This window comes from Corvus hawaiiensis, chromosome 9 (assembly GCF_020740725.1).
Source record: "Corvus hawaiiensis isolate bCorHaw1 chromosome 9, bCorHaw1.pri.cur, whole genome shotgun sequence".
In the NCBI taxonomy this organism is placed as follows: Eukaryota; Metazoa; Chordata; class Aves; order Passeriformes; family Corvidae; genus Corvus; species Corvus hawaiiensis.
The window spans coordinates 14,403,523-14,425,482 of NC_063221.1; the positions used below are offsets into that span (position 1 = coordinate 14,403,523).

Genomic DNA, 21,960 nt, shown 5'->3' on the forward strand with positions numbered 1-21,960 from the left:
GGGCCCTGCTGTTGCCATTTCAGGGTGTCTCAGACAGGCCTGGAGATAGTCTTTGCTGTTTGCTTACCACATTGTCTTGTGTGGCTTCTAGCTAGGACTGCTTCTGACACTGTGCTGTTACACGTTTTTCACTGTTGCCAGCAAAGGGTGTATGACACCTGCTGACTCTTGCATCCTAACTTCTTCCCCTGGGGAGAGCCTGTTCTCTCAGGTTTGCCTCTGACATCTGCCCTGTTCTCATTCACAAATCCAAGGCTGCCCTCACCACGTCTGGCAGCTCTACCCAATACTAGCAAGGTGGTTCAGGGGCATTAGGGGCGTAGCAATGCAGCTGGTGCTACAGAATGACTGAACAGGCACATCCTCACAAGGCTTGAAGTTCCCAATTCACTTGGGTTTTTTTGTAAAATGTTTTTTGGCTAGAGACAAGTTTGGACACTGTTCCTTATAAATTCTTGCCACTGTGCAAGGTCTCGAGGTTTCTCACTGATGACTACTTTTACACATCATGAGATACCTAATATTGAAAAATAATTTGGGGGGAATGAGACTTGGCTTCACCACAGAGATAATCAAACATCAATGAGGAATTTTATCTTTATTTCATGATGTTAGCACAATAAACTCACACAGTAGCATTGATCCGTACTTATTTAACAAAATACATTTATAGCAATTTACAAATTATTTTCCATTTGAAAACATGGCATAACATTTTATTAAACACAATACTTTATATAGAGAATTCTCATTTAAAAACATATTTTATTTTTAAGTATTTTCTTTTCTCAGTAAAGCACAGCCTAACAAAGAAATTCGTGCCTGTTAGCAAGTAAGAAAATCAGAACACTAAGAAGATGTCACCTGTCAATTTATTTGATTAATTTTAAATTAAGGTACCAGTGGAATGTAAACAAAGAGTAATTTTACAAAAGGCTCCTTATCAAATATACATGCAGAGGTCTGAGTTCCAATGTATATATTATTACATTTCTGCTCTCTAACGTAATATAATTTGATAAGCCATTATTAAAAACAGTAGCCTTTGGCACTTTGAGTAAAAAAGAATATATCAATATTTATGTATAGAACATAATTTCAATGATTACACAAGAGCTTTAAAATCTTTTCTTAAGAAATAGGAAACTTTAGGAAAAATATCACACTGCACTTGAAATAGTGCAGCACGTTTCAGAGTAATAAAAGCAACATATATGCCAATATATATCTGACTAAAACCAAGGAATAAAGAACAAACACTCCCACCAGGAATCCTGCTGTTTCCAAAACAGCTAAATTGCCAGAGGGAACATTTTCTAATCTTTGCTTTATTGCCATTATTCTCCATTTCAATTTTCCATTATTTCCAGGTTCATCTACTGATGTTCTTTTCCCCTGCACTTACAAACTAACAAATGATTGCATTTTATTTCCCTGCATTGATAGGCCAACAGTGTTTGTGTCTTACCCATTCCTTTAAAGCTAATCCTACCTGCTTTATCCTGTACCTAGACTAAACTAAATCCAAAGGGTTTTGTTCGTGACAGTCCAAGTGTTTGTAATTCCTAGGAATCTTGTACAAAATTTCATATTAAATACCAAGGACTAAAGATACACTCTTTCGAAAAGAAAAAAAACAAAACCTGACTTGTAAATACTAGCATCTGAGAACTTATTTCTAAAAAAATTACTTTTTTTTTCTTCTTCTCCTGGTATCTATGATTATTTTTCCCAGCTGATGTGCCTTAAAGTGTGTCTTCAACATACGGTGCCTTTAACATACACAATGTGCTGCAACCCTACTGGGTAGCTTCTTACATGTAACCTGCAGAATACTTTCTCCCAATCATTCTAAGTATGATGGGGTCATCTTGTATCAATAGCAGAAAGAGTGTGGTCATTTCCTTAAGGACTGACACTCTTTCACAGCACTGGGTGATGGGCAGGTGAGGGAAGCATTGCTCGGCACAGTTGGCTTGACAGCAAGCATTCAGCTAAGCCTGGAGCACCTGTAAAACTGGGAAGTATGTATAAAGCTTTCCATTGACTCGCAAACACCATCCTCATACTTGTGAAATTACTTCGGTTTAGGGTTGGGTTTGGGATTTTGTTTTGGTTTTGAGGTCTTTTTTTGGGTTTTTGTTGTTTGGTTGTGGTTTTTTGGTTTTGGTCTATGTTTGTGTTGTGCTGTTTATCTTCTTGAATAGGATGATTTGTCTTTCTACCTCCTACTTAGCTTGGGTAGGGTGGGCTTTTCCTTTGAGTTGTGTGGGGTAGGGTCCTGTAGATAGGTTCTGACTATAGAGAATGTATCTGGTTCTCTGATACCCTAAATCAGAAAAGGACTTAGACCAAAACACTTCTCTTAAGAAGCCAGAGAACAGACCTGATCTGGTACTACTCATTCAGTGAGGGCACTGCCAAGCCATTCCCTTCCCCTCCTACCAAGGGAGCTGGCAAGTGTCTGAGGGTAGTTCTCTTTCAGGTAGAAATAGGAGAGAATGAAGAGCTGCAATGGGTGAGCACTGCCCCTGGCTTCCTTCAAAGTCAGAGCCAAATGAATGAGGCATTCCTTCTAGCATGCCCATTCTAGGACATGCCATGTTTATTCCTTTCAGAGATTACCCTTTCAATAATTTTTGGCAACAGAGATTTTTAGCAGGCAAATTTTTTCATTATATTCAAAGCTCAGTTTAAATAATTCATGTTCTCTCAGGTGCAGAGACCTTTCATATTCTTAAGTGGCAGTGGTGGGAAAAAAAGATCATGCTTAAGACAGCTCTGGAGGGTGTCTCAAAGGGGGTGGACTGTAGTAGTGGCACAATGCAACACTTGTTCAGTGATTCTGCAATACCAAGGCATTCCATTCTTTAAAGTGAAAGCACAAATCCCCTATGTGATGGTGATTGGGGTGAAACTTGTGATTGTTCTTGTGGCATACTAAGCAAGTGAGGTGAATGACTGCTTCTAAGTGTGAGCTATGATATTAATTCTTGTCTCCTTGGAAGCTGGTCAGGAAAGTTGCCATCTATTTTTATTTACTCATGGCTCACCTTTCACATTTGCACATCTTGCAGTTGTTGGTATCCTGCATTATTTGTTTAAAAACTAATAGAAAAATGGAAGGGTCACTGAAGGACAGAATAAGAAGTTTAAAAATGTAAAATCTGGATTACTTGTAGTGCTTGGTAAGACCCCCTAAAAAACGTAATTTAAAACAATTCTACAAGTTAGCCCACTAAGAAGCAGCCTCTTCGTTAGTAGCACCTGTTCTTAAACAAAAGTTGAGCGGTAGCAGCAAAACTATTCAAAATAGATAGTCATTCCATTCTAATGGAATGTCACCCACACATTTTTTGTTGCAGTAGACATCTTAAAGAACTACACAAAACCTTTGCAATCTTTGAATGTGACAGATCCACTATAACAAAGCTGTAAATATTTCCTACGCTAAATGAATGCAGCCAGCATCATCATAGTATTAGCAATATTACTTGTAAAGTAACTGCACATCAATATGTCATGTTTGCAGAGTCTGATAAGTATGCAATTTTTCAAAACATGTGAAGTTATCATCAGCACCATCCTGTATTAAAGATTTGGTGCAAATTCTGCAAAGGTGAATATATTCCACTGATACAGCCTTTTCTGTGAAAAAGTCAGTCAATTTTGCACACAAATATAAAATAAAAAGTTGGCACATTCAGGAAATAGAGTGTCTGTGTTCAAGACCATTGTTTTAATTGACATCATCACCCTCAGATAAATGTTTTGAATCTGAAGAAAGAAGTTGCATGAAAATGTTTCACATTAGTTCTGGCATTGTGCTTTTCCCCCCACCACATGCTTTTCACAGGCTCATGCACATTGCACATCAGCAATGCTGGGCTGCTGGTCAATAATTTGGCACATAAAGGTAAATATCAGCTCAAAACAAAGGGAGCAGAACCTGTGTCAAGATGTGTTTCCTTTGTGGTGGTATGGACCAGCTGCTATGTCTCCTCTCATTCCTTGTATGCTCGTGTGGGGGATGTGCCTTTATAGAAGATGTTTCTGGTGTTCTCTGGACTGCTCCCTCTCTCAGGGATTAAAATGATGTTACCCTTTCTTCGAAGTGTTGAGTCCCGGCTAGAAGAAATGGACAGAGTCTCTGAGCCAATCTCACTTCCCTCCACTGGTGTGACTCTTATCGTAGTGATTCCATGATGGTGATGCTCAGTGTTATCTATGTTGCTTCTTTTCCTGTCACCTGACCCGTAACTGTCTTTTAAGGAGTCACAGCTCTCAGAGTCTCTGTTAAGATCATTTAGCTCATATGTCTGACGAAGAGTGACTTTTTCAGGACCTTTCCATTTCCATGACCCACTTCCTTCACCTTCTGATGGCATCTGAATTACAGGTCTGTTATTTTCTGGATGGGCCTCAACTCTAACAATGCTACTTGGCTCATGGTCTGTCAAGGTTTTATATCTGATGGCTCCTGTACAGGTCACTGTGCTTCCCTCTGAACTCTTTGGACTGCCCTGAAGCACTCCTTGCTGCTTAGACATGGCTATTACTTGCATGATTCTTGGCTGGCTATTGCTCCTGCATGCAACACTCTTCTCAGCAGCTTTCAGCCATTTAGCTCTAGCTGAACTACTTTTGGGTGATGTGTTCACGTTCTCCTGAGTCTCTTCAGGAATGTGTACTAGCTGGGATGAGCCAGGACGGGACTGAATAGAGACCCTTGGCCCGCCAGTAAGACCTGAGTTGTTACAACCTGGTACACTGCCAGGTTGGATTTTCAGGTACTGGCTAGTTGGGCCATGATGATCACCATTTACACCCACTCTGGAGGGTTCTGAGCTTGACCTCATTTCGATAGCCCTTGGTGGTGACTGGCCAGATTCAGTCTCTATTACTTGCAAGGACAACTTTCGACTTTCATTCTTGTTCTTCCACTGGGACAGCAGCTGTTTGGAACGGGCAGAATCCATTGATGCGTGTATTGTTGCATTTCGTCTTGCTGGATCTTCCAAGGATGGTGTGTTGACTCTTGGCAAGGTGTTGCTGAAAGTAACCATGTTTTCCTTTCCCATTGGGCTTCGTGGTGTTATTATTTCTACATCAGCATTTGCTCTCTTGAGATTGGTCAGAGACCCTGAATCTCTGTGGTTTCTATTCAGGATACCTTCCGTACGGTGAGAGACAATGCCATCGCTGCTGCCACCATTTTTTCCTGGGAGGATTCTGTTGGCATCTTGACTAAGGTCTGTCAAAGACCTTAGAGGTTCTCTGTGAAAATTTGGGTGAAACACATTCTCGTCACTTGGTAAGAAGTTCCCCACAGCATACAGGCCCTGATATTTGGACAGAAGCATCAACAATTGGTTAAGAAAGTTTAAAAAGGACCCATTTTAAGCTACTTTAATTATATTATTTTGCTTTTAAATAGAATTCAGTGACATAATTACTCCAGGTAAACTGACAGGTATGCTTACTTTCCTTTCCTCACTAGTATAGCCTTAGTCCAAATTCTGTCCTCAATCTGGTACCTCTAAGTATGTATGAAGTAATCTCACTAGGATAACTAGGGCATAGTATTCATGGCAATAAATAGTTGAGGTAAGGATTTAGCCTCCATAGGCTTTCTTCTTTTTATCAAGCAACAGATACAGCTACAGAAATAATGTTTTGTTAGAAAAATAGGCAAATAGATGTTTGCAGTCTCTTAGGCAGAGCTATTTTACAACTATACTACCGTCTGTTCTGATTTACTGAATCTTGTTACTGCTTGAGTTGTACTCTGCTGTTAGTAGATTCTGCCCTTTCTACTGCAAAATAATCATATCATACAATATCTACATCATAGAACAACTTATCAACTTTAAATCAATTGCTTTCCAAGCTGTGCAGAACTGTAATAAGATTTAGTTATACAACATTTTCCTAATCAGTAGACTCGCTATAAAATGCTGTCATTTTAAAAGGACTCCACTGAGAATATTACATGAAAGGGTCAAATATCTGACTCAATCACTTGAGTTACTTGTTCTTTACACTCCTTTCAGAATTATTTGTAGTTTCACATTATTTCCCTTCCCCCTCCTCCTATTGGTATGTAGTTTTCAGGGCAGATTTGCTGAGTACTGGGTATCCAGGACAATATACTCTCTGCTGTATGATGTCACGCAACAGTATGTGACGACCTACCAAAGCATACCTGTTTGTGCATTTCAAACATGGGGACAACAGCTCCATTTAGGTAAATCTACAACAGCGGAATCATTTGAAATAATATTCTCAACAGAGTGCCTTTCTGTTCACAGTGCCATCACAGAAGTTGACTTTAGCAGCTCATGGGGTTTCTGTTATTACCCTAACTGCTGTTTCTTCTGCCACTGTGAAGCCCATTTTTCCCTGGTCACCTTTGCAGACCATCTGCAGGTACCTCAGGTTATGTTATCACAGAAAAAAGGGGGTCAGGAAATGAACTTAATTTAGTATTATACTAAAATTCATCATTGACTTCTTGGGGGTAAAATATCCCACTAGCTGTTAAGACTCTTCTGTCCACATGCCCACACTCAAGCAGTGGTGTCAGCAGAAGCTCTGATTGCTCCCAGGCACCTGTGTTGTTCTCTGAGCAGCCAGGGTAGCAGAATTCCTGCTGGAGGCATACTGAGAGCAGCAAGCAAAATCAAGTGCTTGATGAGCTTCCTACTGACAAACAGGCCTGACTTACATGCTTCCTTACAGGACCCTTCCAAGGTGCTCCATCTCTTTCAACCCAGTACAAAGGAAAAACATAGGGATAACCTGATCTGACCATCCTCTTTCCCAGCATGTTTTGCCTAAGAACTCCAACGAATCACAAGTGTATAATGTTGCCTTTAATTTCTTGCAGATTCAGCAATTCACTCAGCTGAGTCGCTCATAATTCAATCATTTTTTGAGATCGTAAAGCTAACACTGTCAGTATTGACTCAGGTCAGCAACAAATACCAGTTAATCAAGTATTTTTCTTGTGTTATGCTTTTAAGTGTGGATTAGAAAAGATGAGGATTTTTAAGTATTTAATAAAGCACATAAAGTTAGAGCTGTTTCTGTATACAGTGCCAGATGATTATATTCCACTTTGTGCACTGTTATGGCACTTTATATTGAAATACTTGTTTGCTTTTTCCTTTTTGCTTTTAAAGTGATTATCCCCAACTCATTTTCAATACATATTGACTACACTTGTCATTATGGTATGTGACCATAATGAAAAGTTTTCATAAAAATTACCAATACTCTTATTTTAGCCTTATTAGTTTTATTTGCTAAAACTTAACTATTATATTTACCAAATAGAGAGCAATTCCGCCTCCTATGAGAAAGCCACAGTAAACATCAACTGGATGATTCTTATACTGGGTGATACGAGTCAGACCGCATATAATTCCACAGATGATAAAGGCAAAGACCAAGAGTGGTTTAAGAAGTTTTGAGGAGTCTGTTAACGTAGAATTGAAGTACATCTTGAAAAAGAAAGAAATGAAGAAGCTGTTGAAGAAACTTAAATGTACCTAAGAGGATTTAATTTCTCACATACAATGTTTCTTTACTAGATCACTAGTACACAGTAATGTTACAAGTAATCAATTTAATTTTACTTTACAGCCCTGTTAAAATTTGCTCACTCACTGTAGAAAGATCTAAAATCACAAGGAATGGATTTCAAAAAACAGAGGCAGTATTGCTTGTTGACATCAATTAGGATAAGGATTTTATGCCTCAACACTGTTCCCAATCAGTATCTAAATGTTCTACAAATGTGACTAAGGAGCCACTGCTTGTGAAATACAGAAGCCAGATGTCATGCCAGATGAACACAATAACCTGTTCCAATGAAAGCTACCACCAGATGCTTTAGAGAGCCATTTCTCAACGGAGGGCCATAATGCCAGGGAGGTCACAAAAATTAAGTGGAGGTGGTTCATCAGTATTATTCCAAATTTTGGCCTTTCTCCAGGCAGAACAAATACTGGCAAGCTCCCAGTACATGCACAATACTATTATCTAATGTCATTAACTGGTTGTTACTGTTGTTTTCCTCTGATTTTCACAGCATGAGTGATGGAATTACTTTTCAAACTTCTAGTAAGTTGTCACTTGTACAAACATTGTAGGCCATACTGAAGAAATGCTACAGCTCAGAAGTGCAAAATCAGCTGTGATTGCTGCGGCATGTCCCACAATTCTCTGCTAGCGACTGATGGGTTTTATTCACTTGCTTTGCAGTAACACCTTGAAGGCCTCTGGGAGTGATTGTGCCACTTCATCCATGCTGCAGATCTATGGAGGTGAAATCAAACTACATCACATGAATGTAGGCCCTTAACATCTCAAGTTTAAAAGCAGCGAATCAAGTGAAGACAGCAATAAAGAAAAGGCAGCATGCATAAAGGTTAATTTGACTGGTAAGTTAAAATATCACTCTGTAAGACAGATAAACACTGCATTTTATATGAGGGTAATATGAGGCATCAAATATACTTTAACGTAACACTTTTTGTTGCTTCTTAACAAAGGATATGAAGCAGTTGTATCTTTTCCTTATTCTTTAACAGCTACAATAAAACCAGCTTTATTAGTAGTTTTATTTTGCTTTCAGATTGGTAGGATAAAAACATCCATCCATCCAAGATATCCAGGCAACACATAATTTTACAATATGCAGCAAATTACTTCCTAAATTTTGTCTTGTATAAATGAAACTAAACAGAGTTGGTTACTCACCGAAATGTACACTGCTGCAAAGGCTGCCAGGGTGGCATGTTGAGAAGGGAATGACTTTCTGCCAAGGAAGGACACTCAAATTATACTTCTCAGTTCAAATGCACAGTGCTAGTGCTCATTGAAAAAAACACTGGGTGGCACAGTCATTTCTATCTTACACTTCCTAAACAATATGTGATCTATCAGTAACATTTGTCATCAGATGACATTTTTCTCAGAGAGGCAAACTACATCTTTATTTGCTATGTCTATGGGGGTTTTTTTTTGAAAAAATTTCAGTACTTTTACCTCATGACAGAAGCTAATGGAGCACAACAACATGGGGAGGGTATTTTAAGAATTACTGAGCCCCTTCTTGATGCCCAGAGCAAGAGAATAAATGAAAATATGTCCAAACTCTCTGAGACAGTATGCGATATCAAGTCTGCTCTTGAAATTGCTGAGGGCCTTCTGCTCTCATTGAAAACATGGAGACTTGAATGATGTGGACTGGGTCTTGAGTTACCAACTTCAGATAGGAAAATTAAAAGTGACAGCTTAGCTTCTACTTCTCTGGCAAGAAGAGGAGGTTTTGTGCATGCACAAGCTACACAGAACCATCACATGAGAGTCTCTAACATTTTATTATTATTATTCTTCTAGACCCATTTCAGTTCTCTAAAAACAACTAAAGAAAAGTGATGTGAATGTGAAATATAGAGAGAAAAAAAGCTGGGTTTCGATTCAGTAACACCTGTTCTACAGTGGACATCTAGATCACAGAAGCCCTAAAAAAATTCTATGACCTCTGAGCCCTAGAAATGAGTCAGAAACAGGGAGGATTTGTCTCTTTACAATGAAATATATATGTAATGTACCATGCTGGATGTTTTGTTGAAGGAAGAGTATGTCTATCTTGCAGTCACAACAGCAACTTTCACCTGAGAAAGCTCAGCTTGGGATAAATGCTTAAACAATCATTTGGCTTCACAGATGGGTCTTGCCACCCTAACTGGGCTCCACGTACAGCCATTTTCCTAGCAACACCTGAGCGAGCTAGTTTAAAATAGCAGAGACAGAAACACAGTCCTTTAACTTCTGACAGACATTTGTTCTGCAAAGCAGTGGAGTCTGCTTTCTAAATTTCTTTCCTCTGCATATTGCCTTGTCTGTTCTACATAACTAATTGGCAGTTAAAAATGTACATGTAGTTTAGTGTGAATGCCACACTGCTGACCTGAATTTGAGCCTATGGCTCAAGCAGGCCATAGGCTCATGACTCTGGCCAAGAGGAAATCTGCATGGTTCCTTTTGCATTTCTAAAGACAGACCTAAATTCTTCTTCGACTTCCTTTATCTTTAACCTCCCTGAACAAATCTTTCACAAATAGTATCCCTGTGGAACAAGTTCAGGGTTGAGGACAGGGAAATAAAGACATGAAAAAAAAAAAGTAAATGTTTATAATAGCTAATCAGCTCCTTTACCCTGTGCAGGTTTTAATGAAGCATAAATCTACTTAGAGTCTCTGTGGAGCTAATGTGTATATTTGATTCTATGAACTTTTCTACCACTTGGAACTTAACCTTAATTTGATGGCATTTTTATAGTATATAAGGTGTGTCACAATGGTACCGTCAATTTTCTCTTTGTTCTCTTTTCTATTCACATGCTTTCAGGGCAAACACAGACTAAATGCACTCTCTGTACTCTCTAATGGTGTCACTGCTTTTGTTCCTCTATTTTTTATCTTTTAATCTAAAATGAAAATAACTGCAGCTAAAAATATGTCGCCTTTTTGTATGGCTCTGTATTGAAAAGGTGAACAAAGGTCTCAAAGAAAACACGTCCTGAACTCCGATGACAGTGTCTGACTCTAAATGCTCATGCATGAGGATGTGTAGAGGGGGAACAACGAGAGAGTCCTACTGAGAGAGAGAGTCATACTGAGTCAGAACATCAGAGATGACAAAGGATAGAGACCTCACTGGAGAGCTGAACAGAAGTGACTGAAAAGGCTCTTTGAAGATAACAGAGGAAAAGATGGACAATAGGAACCACTGGATATTTGGGGATGTTGCAGAAAAATGATTTCATGTAATCCGTTGGATAATTATGTGCTCCTCTCTATACTTTCCATACAGGAGTCTAGAGGCAAATTTCTGGAGCCAAAGTTTCTGGGAAGTACAAATGAAAAATGAAGGCGATTAGCAAACTCAGAACAAGTCCCTTCCAAACTGAAATTACTGAAGTCAAATTAACCTCCTGTACTGCAGAAGTTATACCATAATTTCTATGTAGGTGACTGAAGGAAGTAGCAAGTACTACTGAAGAACCAGTAGCAAGTGCTGCTTGCTGTGGTAAAATTGAGACTGGCATAGGGAAATAACAACATAATAAAGGAAAAATGCAGTAAAATTGAATTAAGGAGAAATTGAGGGTGGTGCCAGAATATTATAGCTTGCCAAATGTATCCTCTATGATGGAAATAACTTTGAGATATCAATATATGGTCATTTTCCTAGGGAAACAGAAACACCCAAAACCTGATTGCTTAGTCTTAATATGTTACAAGTAATGTCACTGATTTTTTGGAAGTGATGGTATTTAAACTTAGGAGTGACTGGTCATTTTGGAATGGCTACAGGCAGTCAATTCAAAGCAGCAGACATCATATTTGAGATAATGAAATGAATGAGATGTGACTGTGGAAATTTTTCTGCCTGCTCCTGTGTAATCATGTCCCAGTTTTCCTGGGACACCATGCAGTTGCAAGACACTGCTTGCAAGCATCAGGCTTCGCTGGCAATACCTCAGTAACAGCAAATGGTTGTGGGAAAAGAGATGAAGAACCAGTTAGAAATACCATGCAAGAAAAGACATGTTTGGGAACACATAGCTTTGCACTGTTGTGGTATTTTCTCTAAAAAATAGATTTTTTTCAATGCTGTTAACATAAAAAACTTAATTAAAGAAACAGAAAAGAAACTTGTCCAACAAATCCCAAACACCTGAACAGTAATGTACAGAGGTCTCAGACCAAGTGCTTGGGAGACTTCTTCCCTGTCTGTTATGGGGAACTTACCCACACACCACTTCGAAAAAGCAGTAGCAGCTATACAGTGACAATTGTATAGGAAATTGCCTCCTTTGAGGGGGGAGAACAGCTGCTAACAACTGTGCTTTGGAACCTGACAAAGTCTTCCAAAGCCCACTGTTAGACTAATATCTTTATGGAGAAAATGGAACATCACTAAAAAGACATTTATGCATTCACCTTTCTTATAAAAAACCAACAAACTCATTCAGACTTTAACTAGGAAAAAAATCTTGAAATTGGGACAGAAGATAAAATATAAAGTGAACACTTAAAAATGTACACAATGAAGAATAGAACCAACCTTCCAGCATTGATAATATTGAGATCAGTTCCTGAGCAAATATCTTCCACAACATATGAATTCTCTGAGCAAGATACATTTAAGGATGTATAGTTAGGCTTGCAAACAGTCAGGAAATACGGTGCCTGATATCCTGTTGATAGCTGTATAATATCAGTAACGAGAGCAGTTGCACAAAGGCCAAACACGTGAACACCTAGGAAAGAAATCAACAGAGCTTGTTAACTTTAGTATATGCATTAATTAGGTCGGTATATGCATTAATTAGGTCGATTGATTGTGCAAACTACATTCAACAGAACTCTGGTGGCTTTTGTTATTGGACCTGAGAGAATTTAAATGCAGAGTATGAGGTATTTTTTTGTGAAAGCTTATTGCAAAGTTGAATTTTTTAATATAAAAAAATAAGATAGTTTATGCTTGCTTTCTTTTGATACTTAAAGTTTTGTTTTAATGGTTTGATGTCCTCCCACATCTTTTCCTAAAAGGCAGCTACACTGGAGCTTCTTCAGTTTGGAAAGAAGTTTTCTGAATTGACTAAAGAGTAGCCAACTATTTGAGGAGAGCATATGTACTTATCCAGTGCTTGGACTTTCCCACTGGAAGACAGGCTTTTAGTAGTATGGACATTAGGTCATTGCTCTGAAGACCTGTTCTCTTTTTGCCACCACAGAATCACCAGCTGGTGATAACTTTGGCTACCTTCACACCTCTGATGTTTCTTGAGTATTATGTCCCTGTCACTAACCCAAATATTTAATTCTATTTCATGAGGGATCAATGCTTCAGACTGATTAATAATGCCAAATTCACAAGGCATTGAACTAATGCAGTGCTTTACTGAACATTTTCAACTGCTCTTCTCCTAAAGATTTACCTCTCAGAATAATTCCCTGCTTTTATTCATAAATTTATTTTTCATCCTAAAATTGAAAGAATGTTAAAGACATTAAAATATGAAAAAAACTTCAAATTCAGAGTGTGAATTTGGGATGAAATTCATGTGTCTTTGAACTTGTTTTTTTGGTGATGGAATACCAAACAGAAGAAGTAGACATGGGGTATGTCTACGGTCCTCCTTGCTCTTGTTGTAATCTATGAACCCTCTGCTTTCTTCCTCACTACTGCTCTTAAGATGCTTTATTGGTCACAGATTGCCTAACCTCGCTGGTCACTACCTCTCTGTTTGCCAGACTACCAAAACCCAGGGAATAGTTGTCCTACCAGCTTTTCAGCCTGCTGTCCTGCTGGTTGTCTTTGCCTAGGCTGCCTTATCTAATGAAAGGTTTCTGAAACAGAGGAAACCTTTCCTTTAGCCATTCATTGGGAGAGGAAATTAACTGTAACAAGGGGATCAAAGTCCATTTGCCTTTCCAAGTGCAGTTTTTTATAAATGACAACTAAAACAAAGTAAAATGAAAGAATTCAACATTTTCCTCTATCATTTAAGTTGCCAGATTCTAGCCCTTTTTGAGAGGCAGATAAACACATTCCAGAAAAAGAATGTCAAACCTACTGAGAGTTTCTGACAAGTTTTCACTGTCATGCTGAATACTGTGACAGGTGGGTTGAATCCTTATGATGCACTGAAGACAGGCAAGGGAAGCTATACACTGAAATCATTAAAAGGCAGCCAGCTCAAGGTGGGCAGAGAAGGAAAACTGAATTACTCTTTTAGAGATACTGACAATAGTACAGGAGAGGAAAGGGAAAACGGAGAGTGTAGATGCTGCATTACTGAGTATGGGGCTGCTCTGTTGCAGTCTGAGTTTCTTCTCACATTTTCTAGCAGAAAATCTGTGCTATGCTCTGCACTGTTCTGAAAGTTTCAGAGAAGTTCTTCTGTTTCAGAGAAGCAAACCTGCATGGTGAAAACTGAACGTATCTGGAAAGTTCTTTTTTGTGAGTAACAGTTGAAACCCACCAACAAATCTGACAGCTCTTCTCAGAAAAGAATTGAAGTTGCATCCTCCTGCATTAATATTGGCCTCTGTTCCAATTCCATTTCTTCTTTTGGACAGGCAGCAGTAGAGAATTCCTTCTCCTATCATTATCTGCAATGACAAAGGAGCCATTAAATTGAATGTAGCACTTATTCAGAAGATCCTGATTGAATTTAAAGCGCTGTAATATAACTGTAACACAACCAATGTCATCCACTGACATGCATTCAACTTTAAAAGATTTGTATCAATATGTAAACATAAAGTAATGCAACTTAGCCTGAATGAGGGCAGGCGAGAAGGTGGCCCTGAAATTAAATGCAAATGGCATACATTATACAGTGCTCAGTGGTATCCAGGCCTTGATCTACAGCTGAAACTTGATGCTTCTACAATAAAAAGGCAGTAATTATAAAATATCGCCTCTAAAATAATCCAGAGCCACTGCAATGTCTTAGTGCTCCTGAAGTGGTTTTAGCATTCAGTCTTGGCCATAAGCCTAGCAATCCCAAGCAGCTTCTAATTATGTGACAGCCTGCTCTTCTGTATTTGTTTAATTTGGCTTGGGTTTTAACCAGATCCACAGCAGTGGAAAAAGTTCAGTCCTTATGGTCCCTCGCAACACACCAAGCAAAAGAGATTATGACCAAAGCCCTAGACAAGAGTTTATAAAAGGAAGAATATAAGTAAAAAATGGTGTCACTAGCTGGAAGATCCAGACACATTTATACATTTGCATTCTCAGATTTTACTGTTTTCCTTGTTCAATAGTACAACTATTTGGAATTCTGTACGGGGTTTGTACAGAGTTCAGAGTAAGGATTCAATTGAAATATTGCAATTAATGAGGCAATTCTCACCAGCAAAAGAAGATTCACTTCGTCTATCCACAGCTACACTGGAAACCAATCCATGCAATGCACAAAGCTTATAATGCAATGAGATGCCAAAGTATCTGAATTATGCTGAATCTGCTGTAACTACCAGTGATGTTTGTCTATACTAACACCTCCACCCTAGGAAAAGGGAGGTAAAATGGAAAAGCTTAGTCTAACTCTTTAATAGCTAAAGTTTTAATTAATTGAAATTTCTTGGCCAGGAAGATCGAAGTAGTGAAGGTTCTCTTAAGACATGGAAAAGCCAGTGGTAGGGGTCATTTAAGGAATTCTAATTAGCTGAGAACTGTGGCCACTATTATCTGTCTACAGTTGATCAATTTACTGCTGAAGCTTCCCAGAGAACCAGTAGTATTCCAAACTTAAAACTCAGAAAAACTGTAACAGTTTTTAGCCAAGTTCTAGGAATGCCTGGTACAGGGAAAACACCAGACAGATGGATTAGCTTGTGTGATAAGAGTAAAAAACAACAAGGCCTATGTCAAGGAAAATTCAGAGGCTGGCATTTCCACAGAAAAAAACTTCTGGAGTAGAATGGGCAGTAGGACTTGAAAATGCCAGCAGTGAATTTCTCTCCCTGAGACTTGAATTCCCAACTCAATGTGATCTAATGTCTTAGTGATCTCTTTTGGGAAGGACATTGTTACCTCTAAGCAGGTTTTTAGTCAGTCGCTGGTAAGAGTTTGAACCTTCATGGATGTGATTAAATAACTGGTCCTAATATTTCTGAATGAGTAACTAGAGACAGAATCTATCAGAGGATCAGATTCAGAGTTCTTTACAGCAAATGGAAGTCATGCAGCAATTCAGGTGTATCTATGTTCCAGACATAAAATATCTATCTTGATAATTTCTTCAGGTCCAGGTGTTCCACATTGAAGTCTCCTGTAGTTTTTCAATACATAGACAAAATTTCATCTATGCCACAAGCTGTAAGACATATGTCAATAAAACAGGTAGTTATTTTCTGTCACCCTTCAGGGCTACAGAACAGACCTGTTTAAATGCATTTGCTACTCACTAATAATGGGAAAAAATGCCCAAAGAGAAAAACCAAAACACAAAGCCCCAAAGCCAAACAGATCCTTCTGTAATAATGGTTTGGGAAAATAAATCATAAAATGTTTGATTTTTTTTTTGTATAAAAAATTACTCTAAAGCAAATAGATTGATATATGTTCTTCAGTCTTGGGAAAATTATTATACCAACAAAAATAATACAGACTAAAATTCCTATTCTAATATTTATATAAGGTTTTAAAGAGGGATTGGCACTGGACTTTGCTTGTCTTCTTCCCCATGCAGTTTTTCTTTTTTATCTTTTTTTTCTTCTCAGAGATACTCTTTGGTAATATTTAAAATGTGGCTTAATCACACCTGTATTTTATTGAGTCTTGATGACCTTGTGCTTGATACTGCCATAAGTACCTGAAGTGTGGACAGAGGCCAGGATACACAACATTACTGGAGATCCTCAATTCCTCACATAGCTCATGCTTTCTTTTCTATGATTCACAGGTTTTAGAAAGTGTGTAATTAATGGAAATGTTTACAAAAACTAACTTACAAAATGCTAAGCTCTACAATATGACAATGGCACAATTGTAATCTTTTCACACTGAGCTTCACTGGCCTATTTTTCCAAACAAAAAGGGAAGGATTAGACAAAAATGTCCCCTAGTTCCTTACTTCCAAAGTGGTATCGAATAATAAGGAGCCAATGCCTTCAGTGCTTTTACTGAAGGAGGTTGTGTATTTTGCACCATCACTGCCCAGTCTCTAACTAACAAGCATCACATTCATGCTCACACCAACAAAAATGAACTACACCTTCCTAAGGCTTGCAGATTTTAGCCAGTTGTACTTTGAAAATTTGGGATTTACTTTCTTTACCAAACTTTCTTTTTTATGGCATGCAGAAGTATGGGTTTGAGTTGCTCGCATGGCATGCTTCTGTTTGATTTTCTGTACTGCTGGTAGAATGATTCAAGCAAGAATAACATTTTCTGTTGCAAAATTTCATGCAATGCTGAAATAACTGAGCTATAATCAAAGCCCTTAACAAATACTAGATAAAGAAAGAGGCATCTTTTATCTTGATTTAAGGTGTTTGATACTACCTATGCTTAGCATAAACTCTCTGTAGTAAAAGCCAGGTTTTACTACCTACTGTGGCCCAAGTGAGCCTAGATAGATTCCTTCTATAGCTATTTCAGAAAAATCCAGTTTGTTGTTACCAGAAACACTTAAGAAACCCAGCCAAACCCAATACCAGTGTTTTGTTTTTATCACAGTATGCGGTGTTTGCAACAATCATTTGCACCAGAATCACTGAAAGTCTTAGCTCCCAGTTCCTAAATGTACAATTTTTAGCTTGCTGGATGTGAAAAATCCTTCCAAGAACGGTTTCTAAAGCAACAAAAATCAAATGCAGTAAGAACTGTTCAGTTAAAAAAAAAAAAAAGACAAATAAAGAAAAAACATTCTGGAAAGCAAAGAGAGAACAGCACTTGATAGTTTTTATACAGGCATCCCATGTTATAGATTTTGTAACTGTAAATTGGATAGTATTATAAAATGAATTAACTGGTTGAAGTTAAGGGAATTAAGAGGAGCTGGAAGCAGAGATGTATTTGCAGCTGGCCTTCAAGAAGTACCTAATTGAGATGCGTAGTCACTGCTGTCAGGGGGGAGAAGAGATCCTTTCAAAAGGCTGATCATGTTTTTTAGGTGCATAGAATCACCCACTCAAGGTGAATTTCTCTCTCCATCTGCCAGACAGGAGTGGTGTGAGAGTAAGACTCCTATCTGAACTGCTAAAATCAGACAAAATGAATTCTCTCCTTTATATATTTATAAGACAATTTCTACTTCTCTTTTCTGTAAAGTAGTGACCCAACTGCTCATTCTGACAGGATATTTCTGTTCTGTTGAAATCATCTCCTCCCTTTGGGTGAATGATTAAACCAGCCCACTTTTGCCTGCTCTTAATGACTAACTTGCAATTTAGAGGTGTTTCAGTGCTATTTGGGAAAATGTAATTGAGTTCACTGACAAGATTGATATACCTTCTCTCTGAATAAAGCTAGTTGTAACAAAAGTGGCAAGTTCAGGGCTGTGAAAGGCTTGCATTTAAAAAAATTCTTGCATTTTTGATGTATCTGAGAGTATGGAGATGCCCTGTCTGTAAAAGTTCAAATATTTGTACAGCGTAACAGAATGATTCAAGCTATTCTCATCCAACTGTAGATGCTGTTTCTTAACATTAATGCCCACCATCAAGACAGTGAGAGTAGATGAAGTGCTACAGGGAATGTTTTAAGGAGTGTATCTCCTTTTGTTACAGAAGAATGAAATACGAATTTAAAGTCCTAAGGAAACTAGCTTGGATGACACTCTACAGACAAACTGAAACCAAAGGAGCTATTTTCTTTATGCCAACTGAAACTCTGTTCAAAATATTTATTAAGTGACAGTAGCACTTCAAACTTACCGTAATTGATGGTCCAGCAAAAACCAGACTAAGCAACATCAAGAAGGGAACAGACTCTTGTGTAGGTTCAATGTATGGCATACTCAGACTCTTGTCATAGCAATTAAATCCAGAGTGAACTGGCTTGAAGACATCAGTAAGTTCAAGAAAATAGAGGCTAACAACAGAAGATGCCAATATGGGCAACTAGAAGAGAAGAAAGCAAAAAATTACTGTTTGGAAATGGAATAGTAATGCTTTTGCAAAGACAACATAGTCTGTTAATAAATCTCTTTGATGTTTGCTGTTTATATCTCACTGCTCCTTGTCATGCCTATTTTACTATCTCTAAATAATTAATTCTCTAGAGATACGATACCGTTCAGTTGATATCAATAACCCTGCTGTCTACCAAGCTAGTCAAAACATCCAGCCCAATCTTCAGCACATAAAATTTAGCCTTTTCATCTATGAATCATTAATAGAATAACTTTGATTTAATTTTTTTTAAGGAAAGTATCAGGACTGCAGTCTCCCATGTGGGGCCTTAGCACTCTGCTGTTCATCAATCACCCTTTCTGGTCCTTTAGCAACTCTGTGGTATATCACAGTCTACATCAAAGCCATTTTGCATTAAGTTTCAAAAGTAATAATTAATGAAAACCAGTACCCGGTCCTTCCCTAGAATCTAAATTGTGATAATGCACATCCATTCTGCAATTCTATCAAAAAAGCAATTAACTTTGGCAAGACTCAATCTGTTTAGAACCTTGATGACTATGGTTCACAGTCCTTTTATCCTCTAGCTATTTAGTTATCTAACCCTTTGCAATTACTTCCACTAATTTATTAAGAGCAGAGTTGACCCTTCTGGGAGCCCAAATTCACGTCTGCTCACCACCAGCTCCTGAAAGCACAGGATCAACCAGTAAATCTCTGTGGAAGGAAGTAATTTAAGAGAAGATATAGCAAAAAGGCATTTTAAAGCTATTGGTTTGTAAGTGAACAAAGAGAGCAGCCCTGCCCCCGAGATGGGTGTTGGGGCATTCAGAGGTGACCATCAGGATGTGATTATTCTCTGCATCCTCCTTAGTAAATGCTCAGAAACTCTTTTTGTTTGCTATTTTCCAGAGTCCTCCACGAACAAGGCAATATTAGAACAACTTCCTGCTCCTCCACTGAGATGCAATGAGTCCTTCCTGGTGTCTGTACTGCAATGAAGGTACCTATGGTTAATAGCATCTGAGATTATGAGAAACAGCGATTGCCCTAAAAGAACTTTGAGAATACTTAAATGATATTATTCTTGCAACGTTCAGTTCACATTTACGAAAACAACTGATTGTTTACAATCAATGTCATTCATCCCATTCTACAATGCAGTATAAAAGCAGAGGTAAGATGGGATCCACATGTATTTTGGGAAAATGATGAATAAAATCTGCTCTACATGGCAGAGGGACAATGGTTTCTTGCATTAACACACAATTTTCTGATTTTTAAGCATCAAGCTTACAAAATTCAGGCTTTTTGTGCATAAAATGTAATTCTGGATGATTAAAGGGGGAGGTTTTAAAGCTAAATTTAATCAAAACATCTTTTAATATGACTTTTTGTTTAAAAAGAACAGCTTATCTTTAATCTTCTGATTTGAAGAGGGTGAGTTGTGTCTTCAAAGCGTTCCAAGCAAAATCTGAAGACGGTGGTGAATGGAAGAATGTTGCTTGTCTGGTTATATCTGTGTTCAAGTTGATTGCATTGTAATGTCACATAGTATGGCAACTGTGATTGTGTAGAGAGGGAGGAAATGTGGATTGGCATCCTTAAGTGCTGTGAGCATTACAGAAATACATCCAGGCATCTAGGAAGTTTGCTCCAGTAAATAGTGTGCATATATACATATATATATATACATAACCCAAACTTATATTTGCACTCACATACTATACCACACATACATATTATGTACAGCATATAACATACACAATATGTAATACATATTATGTGCATACATAATATATAACTATTATATAATCTGACATAAATATGTATGGAATAATTACATACAGTGTCACTAAATTGAGTCCTGCTTCTTGCCCATCACAGGAAGAAGTCCAGTTCTTTATCAGGATGCATTATATAATACATATTATATATATATAAATATATAATCCTTACTTCATGCTGGATGCAGCCTGACTGACCACAAACATGGGCTAGACTGCTTCCAGTCATCGCAGAGATGTGCAGGATGAAATCTTCTTACTCTGAGAATAATTTAGATTGTTGTGGAACTGGGTACCCTTGTCTCAACACCTGCCTGCACAGAGGCTATGCTCATTGGCCTCAGGGGCCTCTGGAATCTAAGGCTGCCACAGTGCCCCCTGTCCTGGTGTGCAGGGAGCTTGCACTGACTCTGTGCTGCTCTTGCTACGATGCTGAAATTCTGCACAGCATTTGAGCTCTCAACTTCCTTTCTGCACAGCATTTAGCTTTTGAAACATTTGCAACATCTTTTATTATTAACTATTTGAAAGTCATACTTAATGAGTTAGTCAGGGTCCATGTCCCATTGGGCAAAGCATCTCACAACAGGACGCAAACTTATTCCAGTGAGCTAAATGGACAAAACAGGCAGATGCCTATTGCCCTTCTTTTGAGAAATTATGCCCTTTTATCCAGATGTCCCCAAAAGTTAATTTCCCAGAATGGAAATACACAGCAGGCCCACTCATGGAACATCTTGCATTCAGAGTTTCATCTTCAGTATTTTTCCATTTCTCCGATATCAGGAAGGGAAAGTCTCTCCTTGAGCAATAGCTTATGCTTTACCCACAGGTCAAACTCTACTTGGATCATAGTATTTTTAGGCAGGCAACTGTTTTATATGGCAGCATTCAACTATCAAAAATAGGCAATATTTGAAGTGGTATTTTATTGTGAAACACTAAGATAAAAGGTAGTGAATAACTTGTTCTTTAAACTACTGTACGTAAGCTGTAACTCTATTATTAATTAAATATCAAGGAAATTTAAGAATTGCATTTTACTGTCTTATGACTTTAGTACAGGACTCCCGTGTTATTTCTAACTGTAATTATCCATTCTGCTAAAGAAAAGACATAATTCTAAAGGATTATGAATCTCCAACATAACTGCTTACAATACTAATGAATAGGTCTGTAGCCAATTTGCTATATACAGTATGTCAGATCCCAAAGGACAATTTTCTTCCTATCTTTTAAAAAATACAAATATAAAATGTGTCTTCTAAAAGTCTAGCATTTCTTAAAAAGAAAAGGCAAATGTTACTAAAATCTTCTAAACAGTATATCTGGCTATTTAATATATGAATATTTATGGAGTGTTCTGCTTAAGGCTGAAGCATTTCTGTAATTATAGACTTCGGCGCCCAACACCTTGAAAATGTCAAATATAATTAGATGGTAGAATGTGTATTGTTTTAATTACAAAAAGGAATAGGAATTTTCCTGTGCCTAATTAG

General features: G+C 37.9%; 2 protein-coding genes across 2 annotated transcripts in view; one reads left to right on the plus strand and one right to left on the minus strand.

Moving 5' to 3' along the window:
• Positions 1-579: 579 nt before the first annotated feature.
• Positions 580-21,960, minus strand: part of PLPPR4 (phospholipid phosphatase related 4) — a 31,843-nt gene continuing 10,462 nt past the window's right edge. The window contains exons 2-7 of the mRNA XM_048312549.1: positions 18,477-18,662; positions 14,069-14,198; positions 12,145-12,340; positions 8,767-8,824; positions 7,332-7,505; positions 580-5,342 (exon numbers count right to left, since the gene is read on the minus strand). Coding sequence (XP_048168506.1) covers positions 4,005-5,342; positions 7,332-7,505; positions 8,767-8,824; positions 12,145-12,340; positions 14,069-14,198; positions 18,477-18,662 — 2,082 coding nt within the window. The 3' untranslated portion in view covers positions 580-4,004. The remainder of the gene's footprint in view (positions 5,343-7,331; positions 7,506-8,766; positions 8,825-12,144; positions 12,341-14,068; positions 14,199-18,476; positions 18,663-21,960) is intronic.
• The window catches only part of PLPPR5 (phospholipid phosphatase related 5), a 120,812-nt gene continuing 107,157 nt past the window's right edge, over positions 8,306-21,960 (plus strand). The window contains exons 1-2 of the mRNA XM_048312552.1: positions 8,306-8,447; positions 19,587-19,677. Of these exons, the coding sequence (XP_048168509.1) occupies positions 19,672-19,677 (6 nt within the window). The 5' untranslated portion in view covers positions 8,306-8,447; positions 19,587-19,671. The remainder of the gene's footprint in view (positions 8,448-19,586; positions 19,678-21,960) is intronic.